The 12804-nt window shown below is 39.5% G+C and overlaps 1 protein-coding gene across 9 annotated transcripts in view; it reads left to right on the top strand.

Annotated features, from left to right (window-relative positions):
* Positions 1 to 7170, top strand: part of wnk3.S (WNK lysine deficient protein kinase 3 S homeolog) — a 76020-nt gene extending 68850 nt beyond the window's left edge. For 8 of the 9 annotated variants that reach the window (XM_041575020.1, XM_041575016.1, XM_041575017.1 and 5 more), the window contains 3 exons: positions 337 to 548; positions 4384 to 4586; positions 5650 to 7170. In XM_041575020.1, coding sequence (XP_041430954.1) covers positions 337 to 548; positions 4384 to 4586; positions 5650 to 5964 — 730 coding nt within the window. In that variant the 3' untranslated portion in view covers positions 5965 to 7170. Of the gene's footprint in view, positions 1 to 336; positions 549 to 4383; positions 4587 to 5649 lie in introns of those variants that run through there. The other variant, XR_005963867.1, reaches the window with a different exon arrangement.
* The last annotated feature ends 5634 nt before the right edge of the window (positions 7171 to 12804 follow it).

The raw sequence follows: 12804 nt of genomic DNA on the forward strand, positions 1-12804 counted from the left end.
TTGCCACAATTGTGGATTCAGGCAGTTTAGTTAGGATCAAGTACAAGGTACTGTATTATTATAGAGAAAAAGGAGAATTATTAAAAATTTGAATGATTTGCTTAGATGGCCTTTCCAAAATTCAGTGCTTTCTTCTGATAACAGGTTTCTGGATAAGGGTTATAATGCCTGTACTTCATGTCAATGCATCATTTGTAGATACTGAAGTCTTTTTGTTTGGAGTGTAGCTTTCATGACTTGTTCTGGTCTTTAAATGAGTTTATTTTCCATTAGTGATCTCCCAAATCAAAATAATACTTATTGGTCCTGCTTTTTATTTATTTATTTTTTTTAAAGACACATTCAGGAGGTTGTGAGTCTTCAAGCCCAGCAAAACGGAGAACTCCAAGAGCTGTACGCCCGCTTGAAGCCTTTAAGGGAAAGCAAAGCACAGTCTACAGATACCTCTTCGCAGCCATTATCCCCTCGACGCCCCAGATCTCTAAAGAGTAAAATGCGCAGCAGGCCCCAGTCTCTAACTCACATGGACAATGGGATTGGGCTTTCAGGTGAGCTATTATAATTAGCAGAATAACCCCTTCTGATGATTTAAAAAAACTTGTATTCTCAGTATTGTATAAATAAGTTTGTTGCTGGATGAAATTATGCTGCTATACGTGGAACGTAAAACACCCACTGTAAAAAGTTCAAACTGATAAACACAATTGTGCCAGTGAGCATATTATACTAATCTAAATGACTGTGTGTTTGACACAAAACTGTGGCCACACCGATGACACAAAAAGCATGTAGATGGAGTGACACTTGTGGTCCAGTTAACAAAAGAAATATTTCTATGTAGTGTTTTTGCAGTGTAGTTTGGACCTCTCTTACTTTAGCCTACAAATGATATCCATGTTTGTTTTGTGGGGAACTCAAGCAACAAGTACACAAGTAGAGTTTAAAGCAGAATAGTATCCCTAATGTAAAATGATTACTGCACTGCTTCTAATTAAAGAAGAGTCTGTTCTGGGACTGTTCTGAAATCTTAAGTGGTATTCACCAGCCACCTGCTGTCAGAAACAGAAAGCGACAGCACCAATATAGGTAAAAAAAAACAATGTTACCCTTTTCCATTCGCAGACTAAGGAACTATCATATGTACATGGCCAACTTTACTTTTTCCGACAGGTTGGCAAAACAGTCAGGTTTAGAAACAATTACTTATAAAACGAACCTCTCAGCAAAAAATTATCAACATGACCTATAGGTAACTTCTAATGTACATTCATATTTTAAAAAGTAGTTTTTTAGTGTCAGTATCACTTTAAAAGTGCCGTCATGAGGAAGCTAGCAGCTATCTTCTGACCTGCCTGTGCTGCACTGAAGTTCTAATGGAAGTTAAAAGTTCTAGTTCATCATAACCAAACTATCCTTTGTGAAGCTGACCCTCTGACACTGCTAACTGATCTTCTGCGTTGCTTCAGTGACCCTGGGCTGGGGGCGGAGCGATCCTTCCATAGGCTGAAGTCCCGTTTTCATTTGTAATTAGCCAATAGAAGGATTGCGCCGCCCCCAGCCCAGCGTCACTGGAACAATGCAGAAGATCATTTAGCAGTGTAGGAGGGTCAGCTTAACAAAGGTTTGCTAGGCTGGGGGAGCTTTGGGGGGTTTTTAGAGGTAACTAGTCGGCGTGCAGCACCTCCTTGATATGGACACGTTCCTATGATTTTTATAGGAACGTGTCGGTATCACTTTAAAAAACACTAAGACTACCATCAACAGTGCTTTTATTCCCATTCCTTGAGGATACTGCCCTGTACTTTACTAAACTATCTTCTAGAACTTCAGCAGCCTCCTTACGGACTAGAAGGTGGAAGGCAGATCAACTTTGCTAACATATCTCCTCTATCTGTATTAAATATCATTCCTATGTGGTATATTGTCCTTTTTATGCAACCCTGCCCATCAACTCATTTTGGAGACGTCATTGAAACTGAACCACAAGGGATTTCCCTAAAGGTGTTTTAAAGGGGATGTAAAGTCAAAAAATTAAATTCCTTTAATGGGTCCACTGTAACCTTAAAAAATGATGTACCTTTTTCATAAAAATCATGATTATCTGCGTTTCAGCTCCCCCTTCTCTCTATGTACACGGACTTCAGCATGCATGAATTCCTCAACACAGCAGGCCGGCCAGTGGCTGCTTTACCTAAAAAAGGTCTCCCTTACTGGCCGACATCCACCATCTTAGATACAGATACTATATAAACTTATGATGACTCAAAATAAATAAATAATTAGTTAGGCAGTAACTTGGGTCTTAATTTATATTTTTTTCAAATTCTACACGTTTGGTGTTTTTGCTTGTTTGCAGAAGCCCACAACATAAGGCATAGCATTTATAGCCTTATTCTTAACTGAGCTTTAGTTTGCTCTTTAAACACCAGAATGGTAATTCACCCTTTGGAGAACAATACTGTAGTGCTCTGCTGCTTTGGCATAATGCACCCGTGTGGAACCCTGTGTTTAGCCTTTAGCATCATCTAGTGGTGTTAGCAGATAATGCTGCAGCTAGTCTATGGAACATGTCCCCAGCATAGGGAAATATTTAAGGTAAGGGATCTACTACCAGAATGCCTGGAACTTGAGGTTTTCCATAATTTGGATAACCACACATTAAGGGGCCAATTCATTAGCTTCGAGTGAAGGATTCAAAGTAAAAAAAACTTCGAATTTCGAAGTGTTTTTTGGGCTACTTCGACCATCGAATGGGCTACTTCGACCTTCGAACACGACTTTGAATCGAAGGATTCGAACTAAAAATCGTTCGACTATTCGACCATTCGATAGTCGAAGTACTGTCTCTTTAAGAAAAAACTTCGACCCCCTAGTTCGCCACCTAAAAGCTACCGAATCCAATGTTAGCCTATGGGGAAGGTCCCCATAGGCCTGGCTAAGTTTTTTTGGTCGAAGGATAATCCTTCGATAGTTGGATTAAAATCCTTCGAATCGTTCGATTCAAAGGATTTAATAGTTCGATCGATCGATTATTCCTTCGATCGTAGTTTTTGCGCAAAATCCTTCGACTTCGATATTCGAAGTCGAAGGACTTTCATTCCCAGTCAAATATCGAGGGTTAATTAACCTTCGATATTCGACCCTTGATGCATCTGCCCCTAAGTGTACTATAAGGATCTTAGCTGTATCAAGCAATGCCACAGCAAGAAGGGACAGTTAAGTATTGTCTAGTATTAAAAGGAGTATAGACTTAAGAAAGGAGAGGTTCATTGTTCCTCTTAACAGCATTGGGAAGACCCCATCTATGTAAATCATGCATACTCAAATCTCCAATCCTTCGAAAGCATATTAATGAAATAGAGAAAGTCCTTAGAAGAGCTACTAAGCTTGTAAAGCCAAAAGGTTACAAGCTAAATCGATTGTTTGGCCCAGCTGGGTTCACAAGCTGTCAGGGCACTGCCAACAAACTGATGTGGTCCTCGTCCCAACAGGTTTCTTAAGCCTGCCTGATCAGCAGCTTTTATTGGCTAGGATATGGGCACCTTTGTTTAGCAGTAGGGCATCCATTCAGATTGATTTTTACAGTGGGTGCTACAAAGTTGTAGAATTGTCTCCCTTGGGCTGTTGTACTGGCACATACATTTGTTAGCTTCAAGAAAGTTTGGATACCTTTTTAGAGTGAGTTCCTGACTGGTCCAATTTCCACCTTGGAAGTCAGAGAGGCTGCAGATGTGGCTTTTTCACCTTCGTCTGAATCAACTAGCATTTAGGCAGGATTCTCTTAAGCTGGCCATAGATGCAAAGACTTCCCCATCTCCTGACCTGCCACTAACCATTCCGGTCAAATAAAGTACAAAAGAACAGATCAGCCGATGTTCTGCCCCTGACAGCAATCGTACGACAAAAAGCTAGTGACCGTCTCCCTCTGAAAATCGTACGATCGGCAATAAATGCAGAGATATTATCGGCAGAAATCTTTTAACCTGTCCGATCTCCATCGGACGAAAAATAATGGGACTCTCCACACATGATCCGAAAATCGTACGAATTCTCGATTCGTACGATCAGATCTTTGCGTCAATTAAAATATACTGAGGATCATTTTAAAAAAACACTGGGCAAGGTTTAACCTAGCCAGTAGCCAATACCAATCAATCAAATGTTTGCTTTCATTATTCTGCTTGCACCTGTCTAAAAGTGAATCACTTATTGGTTGCTATGGGTAACTGCCCAGTTACAAATGTGCCCAACGTTTATTAAAAAAGGAGACAACATTTTTTGAATAACTGACTACTTTTTACCCTCAGCAAACTTATATCTACAGCTATTGTTAGCTTAACAATAAAATCATATGTTGACTGCTTTTATTCTTCTCTTGCTCAGACCACCAGTGCAGCGAGAGCAATTCTGATGCTTGCCAACAGTCCTTGTCAGAGAAGAAGAGCATGTTTACCGATGACTTTCATAAGCTGGTGGATGACTGGGCAAAGGAAAATGCTGGCAACTCTGTTTTGAAACCCAGTCTGAATCAGATCAAACAGACTAAGAGTCGCCTGGAGTCTGATAACTGGGGTCGGACCCATGAGGTGAGAAGGATTTAGCAAATGATGAGACCATCTCACAGAGCATTTTAAAAATCAGTAGAGGCTAACCTCAGTGATCCCTTCAAATATTTGTGTGTATAGGTGCTTATTATGATTTAGAGCAGGGGTCCCAAACCTTTTTTACCCATGCCACAGGAATTTAAAAATAAGCACTTGGTTGTAGGCAAGGAGTGAGGCGAGGTATAGCTTATATACAAATAAGTAATAGTAGAAATAAATAGCTTTACTTAGCTTCATATGAAGTGTTTACAGAGAGCCAGTTCTGCATCGATTCAATAGACATCAGGGAGCCCCCGCAGGTTACCAAAAACATAGCGATGATCCAAATCCAAATCCTGGCACCCACTCATGGGTCTGAGGTGCAGTTCCTAATTCAAAGTTGAGACTTTATTTTATACACCCCTCCTCTCCCCCCAGAGGTTTAATGAGTATTATGATAATTTGTCTGCAGACCCAGTTAATCAGGATAAGTATAGAGTGTTGTCTTTACTAGTGGACCAACAATCGGCGTACATGCTGTCAGTTTGCTATTTTGAGATTATTAAGGTGGTGATAGGTCACAATACATATTGTTCAGAATAACAAAAAAAATGTCAGGATGCTGCCAAAAGTTCCTTTTGTAGATACATGAGAAGGTGGACACTTTTAGACAGTGGCTTTTAGATAAATCTACTGTTGAACAGATGGAAGATTAGGATGCTCAGAAATAACACACAGGGCTGATACCTTGTCACATGCTTCCCTTGGGTGGGATTCAAAACACCCACACAGCAGGGAATAACAAATAATGTTATTTGCCTTAAAGCAAAAACATTCTAGATTAGTAAAACTGCAATCCTTGATTAGAATATAACATACTGAGATAGCCGAGCCATATAGAGGAAAGAGATGCAGGCAGCTTTGTGGTTTTACAAAGAATAATGACGGCTGAATTGTTCCTCTACTTACAATTGTACTTTCTACATGATGAATATAATAATTTTCCATACTGTGTTTGTTTAATTTCTAGCCTACTTATATCCTCTACCGTTTTGCTCCCTTTTAGAGTACAATAGCCACATCAGGCTATTCATCCACATGGATCCCTCCATTGTCTCAGATTCATGGGTCTTTGCCAGCTGCTGTCTCTCAGTCTCTTGTGCTCACCAACTTTACAGCTGGGACAACGCCAGCATACTCTGTGCCGCCAACCTGCCAGTTCACAGGAGTGAGCAGTAGTGGTTATCCTGTACAATGGTCTGTCCAAGCACCAGTTGTCCAGCCACAACATCTCACAGCATACCAGCCTGGCATTGGAGTTCAAGCTTTTGCAGCCTCAACTGCTCAGAAGGCAACTGCAATCCCAACATCTCCAAAATGATGTCCATGATGCAGACCTTAGACTTTTCTTTGGAATGTTCCCTTAGTTCCTCTTGACTAAAGAAACTGCCCATGCCCTACTTTTGTTTGCTTGTTTGTTTACATCTGTTGGAAGAGTTACTTGGGTGTGCAGGCTTTTTGAAGTATGTTTATACATTCTTCCAAAGGTCCGTCTATCTCCATTCAACATATTTAAACGGTGTAGGTTATTTCAATATCTTCACCAAATGCTAGTTATTTTTACTTAACAATATGTTTAGTTTTTTTATTCTTAATAGGGATAAAAAGACAACACCTCATAAGGCAGTTAAATGTGCCATACGGGCCAATGAGTGTGTTCCAACCCAAGCAAGCCGTTGGAAGATATTCAGGGCAGATCTGTACTGAATGTGACTGCATTTTCAAAGTACCTCACAAGCATCTATCATAAGGTTACGCACAACACAACCAACCATATTATTCCGTTGCTATATATCATTGCTGAAATGAGCAGCAGGCCCAGGCTGGCAATCTGTGGGGCTGCTGTACGATCCCATAGACAGTCACTATTTATTGGGCCTTTGTGTACTTGAAATGTTGGACCCTATTTAGAATTCCAGTCCAAACCTGATGAGCAGCTTGCTCACAAATCTTTAAAATGGTTTGTTTTTTATGGCAGTTATACCATTTTGGGTGGTAAGTCCCTAAATTTTCAGGTGTGCAGTTCTGCATTTTTGTAGCAGAAAGTCAACCCTGACTACTTCCAGATGTTTTTCCCCATTTGTTTAACACAAACCTGAGATGACAGTTCTACTTTTGTGATTGTTTTTTCTGTATTTAAGATCTCCCTACAGTGGCTTGGCCCTCTTACATATAAACTGAAGGAGGATACATGCCCTCTCCACCATGTTTTTGGCCTTACTCTTGAGCAGAGAACACACCCCATTGCCTTTCCAACTGTCTTCTGATTTATCCCAATAATACTTTTAACAAAGGAGTCTTTTTTTTCATATCTGTCTTTTTGCACAAGTGCTGCTTCTGCTCTGCCCACAGACTCTTGCTGTGCCTTTGGAGGGTATTGTACATTCTGCCATTGTTGAAATCGGCCCTTGGCAAATTTGTATGTTGGTGTGTTCATGCCATCTCACAAACTGAGGAATTTTTATTGTTTAGTTCGTTGTAGATAAGGTTTTATACTTGAATTTTCCGTGTGTGATTTTTGTTTTTATAACTTCCTTTTCCTTTGTGACTTTGAAGACTATACAAGTGTGCACACAGCAAGCATAGTTGAAATCAAAACCTTTCCCGAATATAAAATTCTTAAAGTTATGTTAAAGACCATAAAAGTGTCTATAGGTAAGTATCTCTTCACTTCTGATGGGAGTCAACATACAGGGAAGGAAAGAAAAACTGAACTACATTCAGTTGTTAACTTGTATCAGGCTAATTATCCATAATAGCAACATAAACAATGACAAAACAAGAGAATATTTTATTATTTGATTAAGCCTGTGCTTCTCTGTTTTGGCTTAGAATCCCTAAATTCTACATGCCTTTAAAAGGGTACTTAGACCGTAGTGCTAAAGCTTTGATTACTTTAGTGTTAATGTGTCACTTCAAATGAGCTATTGACCCCATCAAGGAACAGTAACACCAAAGAAAGTGTTTTAATGGAATGAAAATATATTGTTCTTTTTCACTGAACAGGTACAGCTGTTGTGTTTGCTTTATAAACTATACTATAGTTTATATGAAGAAGCTGCTATGTAGCCATGGGGGCAGCCATTCAAAGCTTGAAAAGGAGAAAGGGCACAGGATACACAGCAGATAACAAATAAGCTCAGTGCTAATCCGCTATCTACTGTGTATCCTATGCTTGAATGGCTACACCCATGGCTACACAGCAGCAAGTTTATATTAACTATAGCAGTGTTTTTGAAGCAAACACCAGTTTTACCAGTGCAGGGAAACAGTACATATTGTCATTAACTTTTATATTTTAAGGGTTACTGTTCCTTTAAAGATCCCAGTACACACCTTTGTCAAACAGCAGTCTAATAAAAAAAGGCTTGTTCTCAAATACACACAGTGCAGGGAGACCTAATGAGCTCAGCATAAAGAATGTCTTGCTGCTTCTGTGTTAAGTGGAATAGTTAAAGTGTGAATCAATCAAACAGGGATGTCTGACTTTTCTCTCCAAATTCAACCACAGGAGACTGAAGTATTTCTAAAGCAAAAAATGAACCTCCATTTGCAAATATGTGGAATGTGGAAACCCAAAATGACTCCATGTACCGTTTGGTAGAATGTATGCTTTCAAAACCTATTTCTGCTTAAGTCACTTGTATGTTTCTTTTTTTTTCTTTTTTAATTAATATATATATTTTTTTATCTACCTCGTTTTGTAGAGCCCATCTGGGCAGTGGAACTGCATAGTGATATGGTTGCCCATCAGAGATGGTCTTCCTGTATCTCTTGCCTTCCTCTCTGTTGCCCATTGTTTCAACGACTGCCTGTTTGTGCCACAAGTATGTCCTCTGTATCTTTAGTGGCCTTTGTTTAAACAGAAAAAAACCTAAACAGGGAAGCAGAGAAGACATTCATGCAACCACACAAATATTTAATAGCTGTATATATTTGTGTATCTAAAGAATGTTCTTTGCCGAGCACCATTTCACAAAGAGGCTATGTTTACAATGATCAGTAGCCATGACAGCTTGAGGTCAGGTGGCCACACGCCTCCTACAAACAGAGGGACTTTTTGGTTTTGAGGGCTGTTTGGTTGCAAAAAATGGCAAGTTTGAGTAGTTTTAAGACATTTTTGAAACCCTGTGCTGTTTATTGCAGGACTCCCTAAATATACAACCAGACTTGATCTTGTCTAACCTGGAGTTGGCAAATGTCAAGATCATAGTTAAAAGACCCCTTTTTTTTTTCTTTTATATTCCTTCTTGGTTTATTGTACAGCACTTTGTATACATTGTGGTGACGTGTTTGAAAATGCTGTGGATTTAATGCCATATCGCATTTTCCGTAATGTTGAGTCTGAAGATGCCGCAGAGCACAGTCCTCCATGGTGGGCTGTGATTGTCATTGTACTGATTGTTTATAAAGTGCTTTGTTGGCATTTAAAGCTGTATAAAGTGAAACATTAATGTGGAATGGTAACTTTTTTTTTTTCTTTACAAATTGACATCTCCTAAGGAGAGACACAATTACTTGAGCACTTTTTTCACTCTCTTGCATTTTGCACCCCTCTCTGAGATCCACCTTTACCTGGCCAGATATGAAATACATGTAATGTAGTGTTAGTTTTTTTACAGTGCAACCCCCCTTTCATTTACTTCCATTAGTGCACATGTGATTTGCTGAAGGCTTGCTCAGACTGTATTCATGGATGGCTTTGCCTTTGGTGTGACGCTCTTAACTGCAAAGATCGTTATTGTAGAACTCCAACCCCTTGCCTGAACGTTAGTTGGACTTTTGACCGTTAGACTTGAGTTGCATTATATTCGGAAAGTCTGTTTTGTGAGCTCTGCTGCACCGTTTGTGTAGGCAGGTCCCCATTAACCCTGCCGATGGTTGGATTTGTGATGTTAATCAGAGCCCTGCAGCTCTTGAGTGCCTTCTAGCACCCACATAGGGAGATTGAAATTACAAGGGACTGTGTGAGCCATTATCTGATTATAGTGGCACCACCTCAACACAGAATCCCAGTCGTATGTTTTAAGCTCACCTTGATCCCTAGTAAATCTCCAGGTCTGCTCCCACATCAGCAGATTTGACACGGCATGGCTTCCTGTGATTTGGAACCTTCCGGATAAGGGGTCCGATACTTGCATCAGAAATTTCAGCTCTGGCATGGAAAGGGCTATATATAGCTTTTACTTGGAACTAAATGTGCCATATTGTTCTCTCTGCTGCTTTCAGTTTCAGGATAGGCTTAGCGTTACCGGTGATACTTTTTGCAATGAAAACTTTTAATATGTCATAAATAACACTGAGAAGCAGGAATGTCTGAACAAAGATCACTTCATATTTGGTAATATATAAGATATTCTTGTAGAACAGCCAATAATCTAAAGATGTTGCATTTTTAAATGTGTGTTATGTTTCCTACAGACAATTGGTTTTACAAAGGTTCGCAATTCATCGTCCTTTTTTTGGCAGTTTGGAAGTTCAGCATCCAGTCAATCCAGTCTTTTAGTTTTCAGGGGCATCTGATTTTAAAGTTTGCTGCTGGAGGGTCCTACACCGGACATTCCTTCTCTGGAGTATTTGCTGTTACATTCTGTGTGCTATTGAAACAGTTACTACTCATTGTAATGTTGTGTTACTTAGGCAAAGTTACCATTCTGGAAATTGAACTCAGAAGTACATTCGTTTTGCAATACTGGCAGCTGACTTTTTTCTTTTTTTTTTTTTTTTTTCCATATTGGCCATTACAGGTTACTCCTTCTAATGGTGCATTGTAGTGTGTACAGTACAGTAGAAGAAACCTAAAATTTTTAGTGTGGAACCCCTACGCTGTAACTGTGAACACTGAAACCAATATGATTTGCTTTTTCATATATTTTTCCACTTTTACAACCAGTAGGCTGTTATTTTTGTTAAGGGTATGTACCTATGAGTTTTTTTAGATTCAACTGGGCATTGTGTTTCAAATGCATGCTTAGGATGCCTGATACTGTAAGCACTGGTATCAACAGATGTTTAACTGCAGGTACCAATATTATAGAGAATACACACCTGCATGTACCACCACTTGTCTGTGACTCTGTGCATCCAGACCAGGTGTTCAGTCAAGACAGAGTAAACATAGCACTATGTACATCACATAGGTCTGGATATCTATTGGGTTCATGCTCGTTAAAAGTGGCCATAGACGTAACAATTCCCAAGAAAGATTGTTTGTTTTAATACAAATCTGTAGAGCTGAATCATCAGATATACAGGTAGAAACAATAGAATTCTACCTGTATATGACGATTTAACAGCCGATGTTCAGGGGCCTTTAAAGGCGCCTGATCAAAATTTTCCCGATATCAGTCCGCATGTCTTCCGCCATACACACAACAAATATCATAGGAAAATTTTTTTTGTCTGATAATATCGGTGCATATGTGGCTACCTTAAGAAGAAAGAGCGTTTTAATCATTTGGGAGGAATTTCTTAGGCACCCACCACTGGTTATGATTGCTAACTTCAAACCCTGGACCTGCATTCCTCTAAGATTAAAAAAAAAATTAAAAGCTACTCTAGCTATTCTAGTGAGCACCACCCTGCTATCTTGGCTACTTTTTCAGGGATCCCTTCCAGGTAGTCTGGCTATGTCCAGGAGCAGTAGAATACAATTGGAACTTAGATGCTTAATGCTGAACATTTGCTCCATGAGCACAGTACAGGGCCTCAGCAAGAATCTCAGGGAAGATGCTCACTAAAATAGAACCCAGGCTGGCAAATTTAGCAAAAGAGAGAAGTGCCAGCCCTGTGTGTGGCAGCCCCACCCCCATGCAATTAAGCTTTTCCTTATCCACATCATACTGTGGTAGAGTCTCCAGCTCTTTCCCATTTGGAAGAGATGAAATCCTGACTCAGAAATACTCCCAGATCTCATTATGTGGCTTTGAATTCATCCTTGTATGGTCTTTACCATTTTGTAGCATCCAAAAGGTTCATCTACATAAAAAATCTGTTGAGAGCAGAAAAATAAAAAACCCCAACCACAATATGGAAGTTGTAATTCTGCACCCAAGAGGTTCCTTATGAGAAGGGAAGTGATCATGTGTTTGGCAATAGGAGGCCCAATGTGAAAGCCAACATTTTGCCTTGGAGCTCAGGCTTCCCCACTTAACTATATTTTATTCTTTGTTACATTTTAGCTAACTCCCACTTTGAGTTCTACCATAAACCTCCCCTGTATTCCTTTATTATTATCATTTTTAGTTTTTATTTAGAAAAATATTGAATGGGTTAACGTGTTGCTGTTACATTTTGAGAAGCGCTGGTTGTAAATTTTCTCTGTGAATCTACCCGCTGAACTCAGAGTGATGCTGTATATGCTTTTTGGGTTTTTCCTTCCATTCCCATTTGACTGTTTTATTCTCTCCAGACTGTGAATAATTTTGCTTGACAGGGATTTGTTCAGCATGTTGTTTCCCTCAGAAGCTGCTGAATGCCAAATAGCAGCGAGTGTTGCACCCTAAATAGGAGGAAGAGGAGATCAATTCACATTTCAATTCTTCCGAAATGGAGGCTCCGATTTACTCCTGGCCTTTCCTTTGTTTTATTATTGTTATTATCTGGCACAAGTCTGAACAGATCCCTGCATAAGTTCTACCAGTGGTTTGTGTTTTATACATAATATATATATTCTTATTACAAGTACTGTGTTTATTTTTGAAAGTTGGTCTTTTACTGCAATATTCTTAAGTTTAGAGACGCAGCATGCACTTTTTGGGGGTATTTTAGAGAACTAACATTCCACTACTGGAATTGTAATTATCGTTTAACTACAGAAGAATCTTGTAAAGTTTGCATTAAAAAGAAAATGATCATTAAACTGTCATTATTAAATGTTCTCTGCATTTTTATGGACTCGTAGTTGTACAACTCCTGGCGGAAACAGCAGCCAAGAACTAATGATGCACACGGGTCTGTTCTTTATTTTATTGCAGGTCTTTGCAGTGAGGCTGCTATACATGGTATAGGAGCTGTAATCAATCATCACAGTCACAATCCGAATCAACAGCGTAACTACCTATCCCCAGGGCACCCAACGTTTTTGCCTGCAACCATGCTGTCAGATCCATTTGTAAGTGGGCAATGGAGTTGCAGTTAGTTTTAAGGGATAATTCAGATG

This window comes from Xenopus laevis, chromosome 8S, assembly GCF_017654675.1.
Source record: "Xenopus laevis strain J_2021 chromosome 8S, Xenopus_laevis_v10.1, whole genome shotgun sequence".
In the NCBI taxonomy this organism is placed as follows: Eukaryota; Metazoa; Chordata; class Amphibia; order Anura; family Pipidae; genus Xenopus; species Xenopus laevis.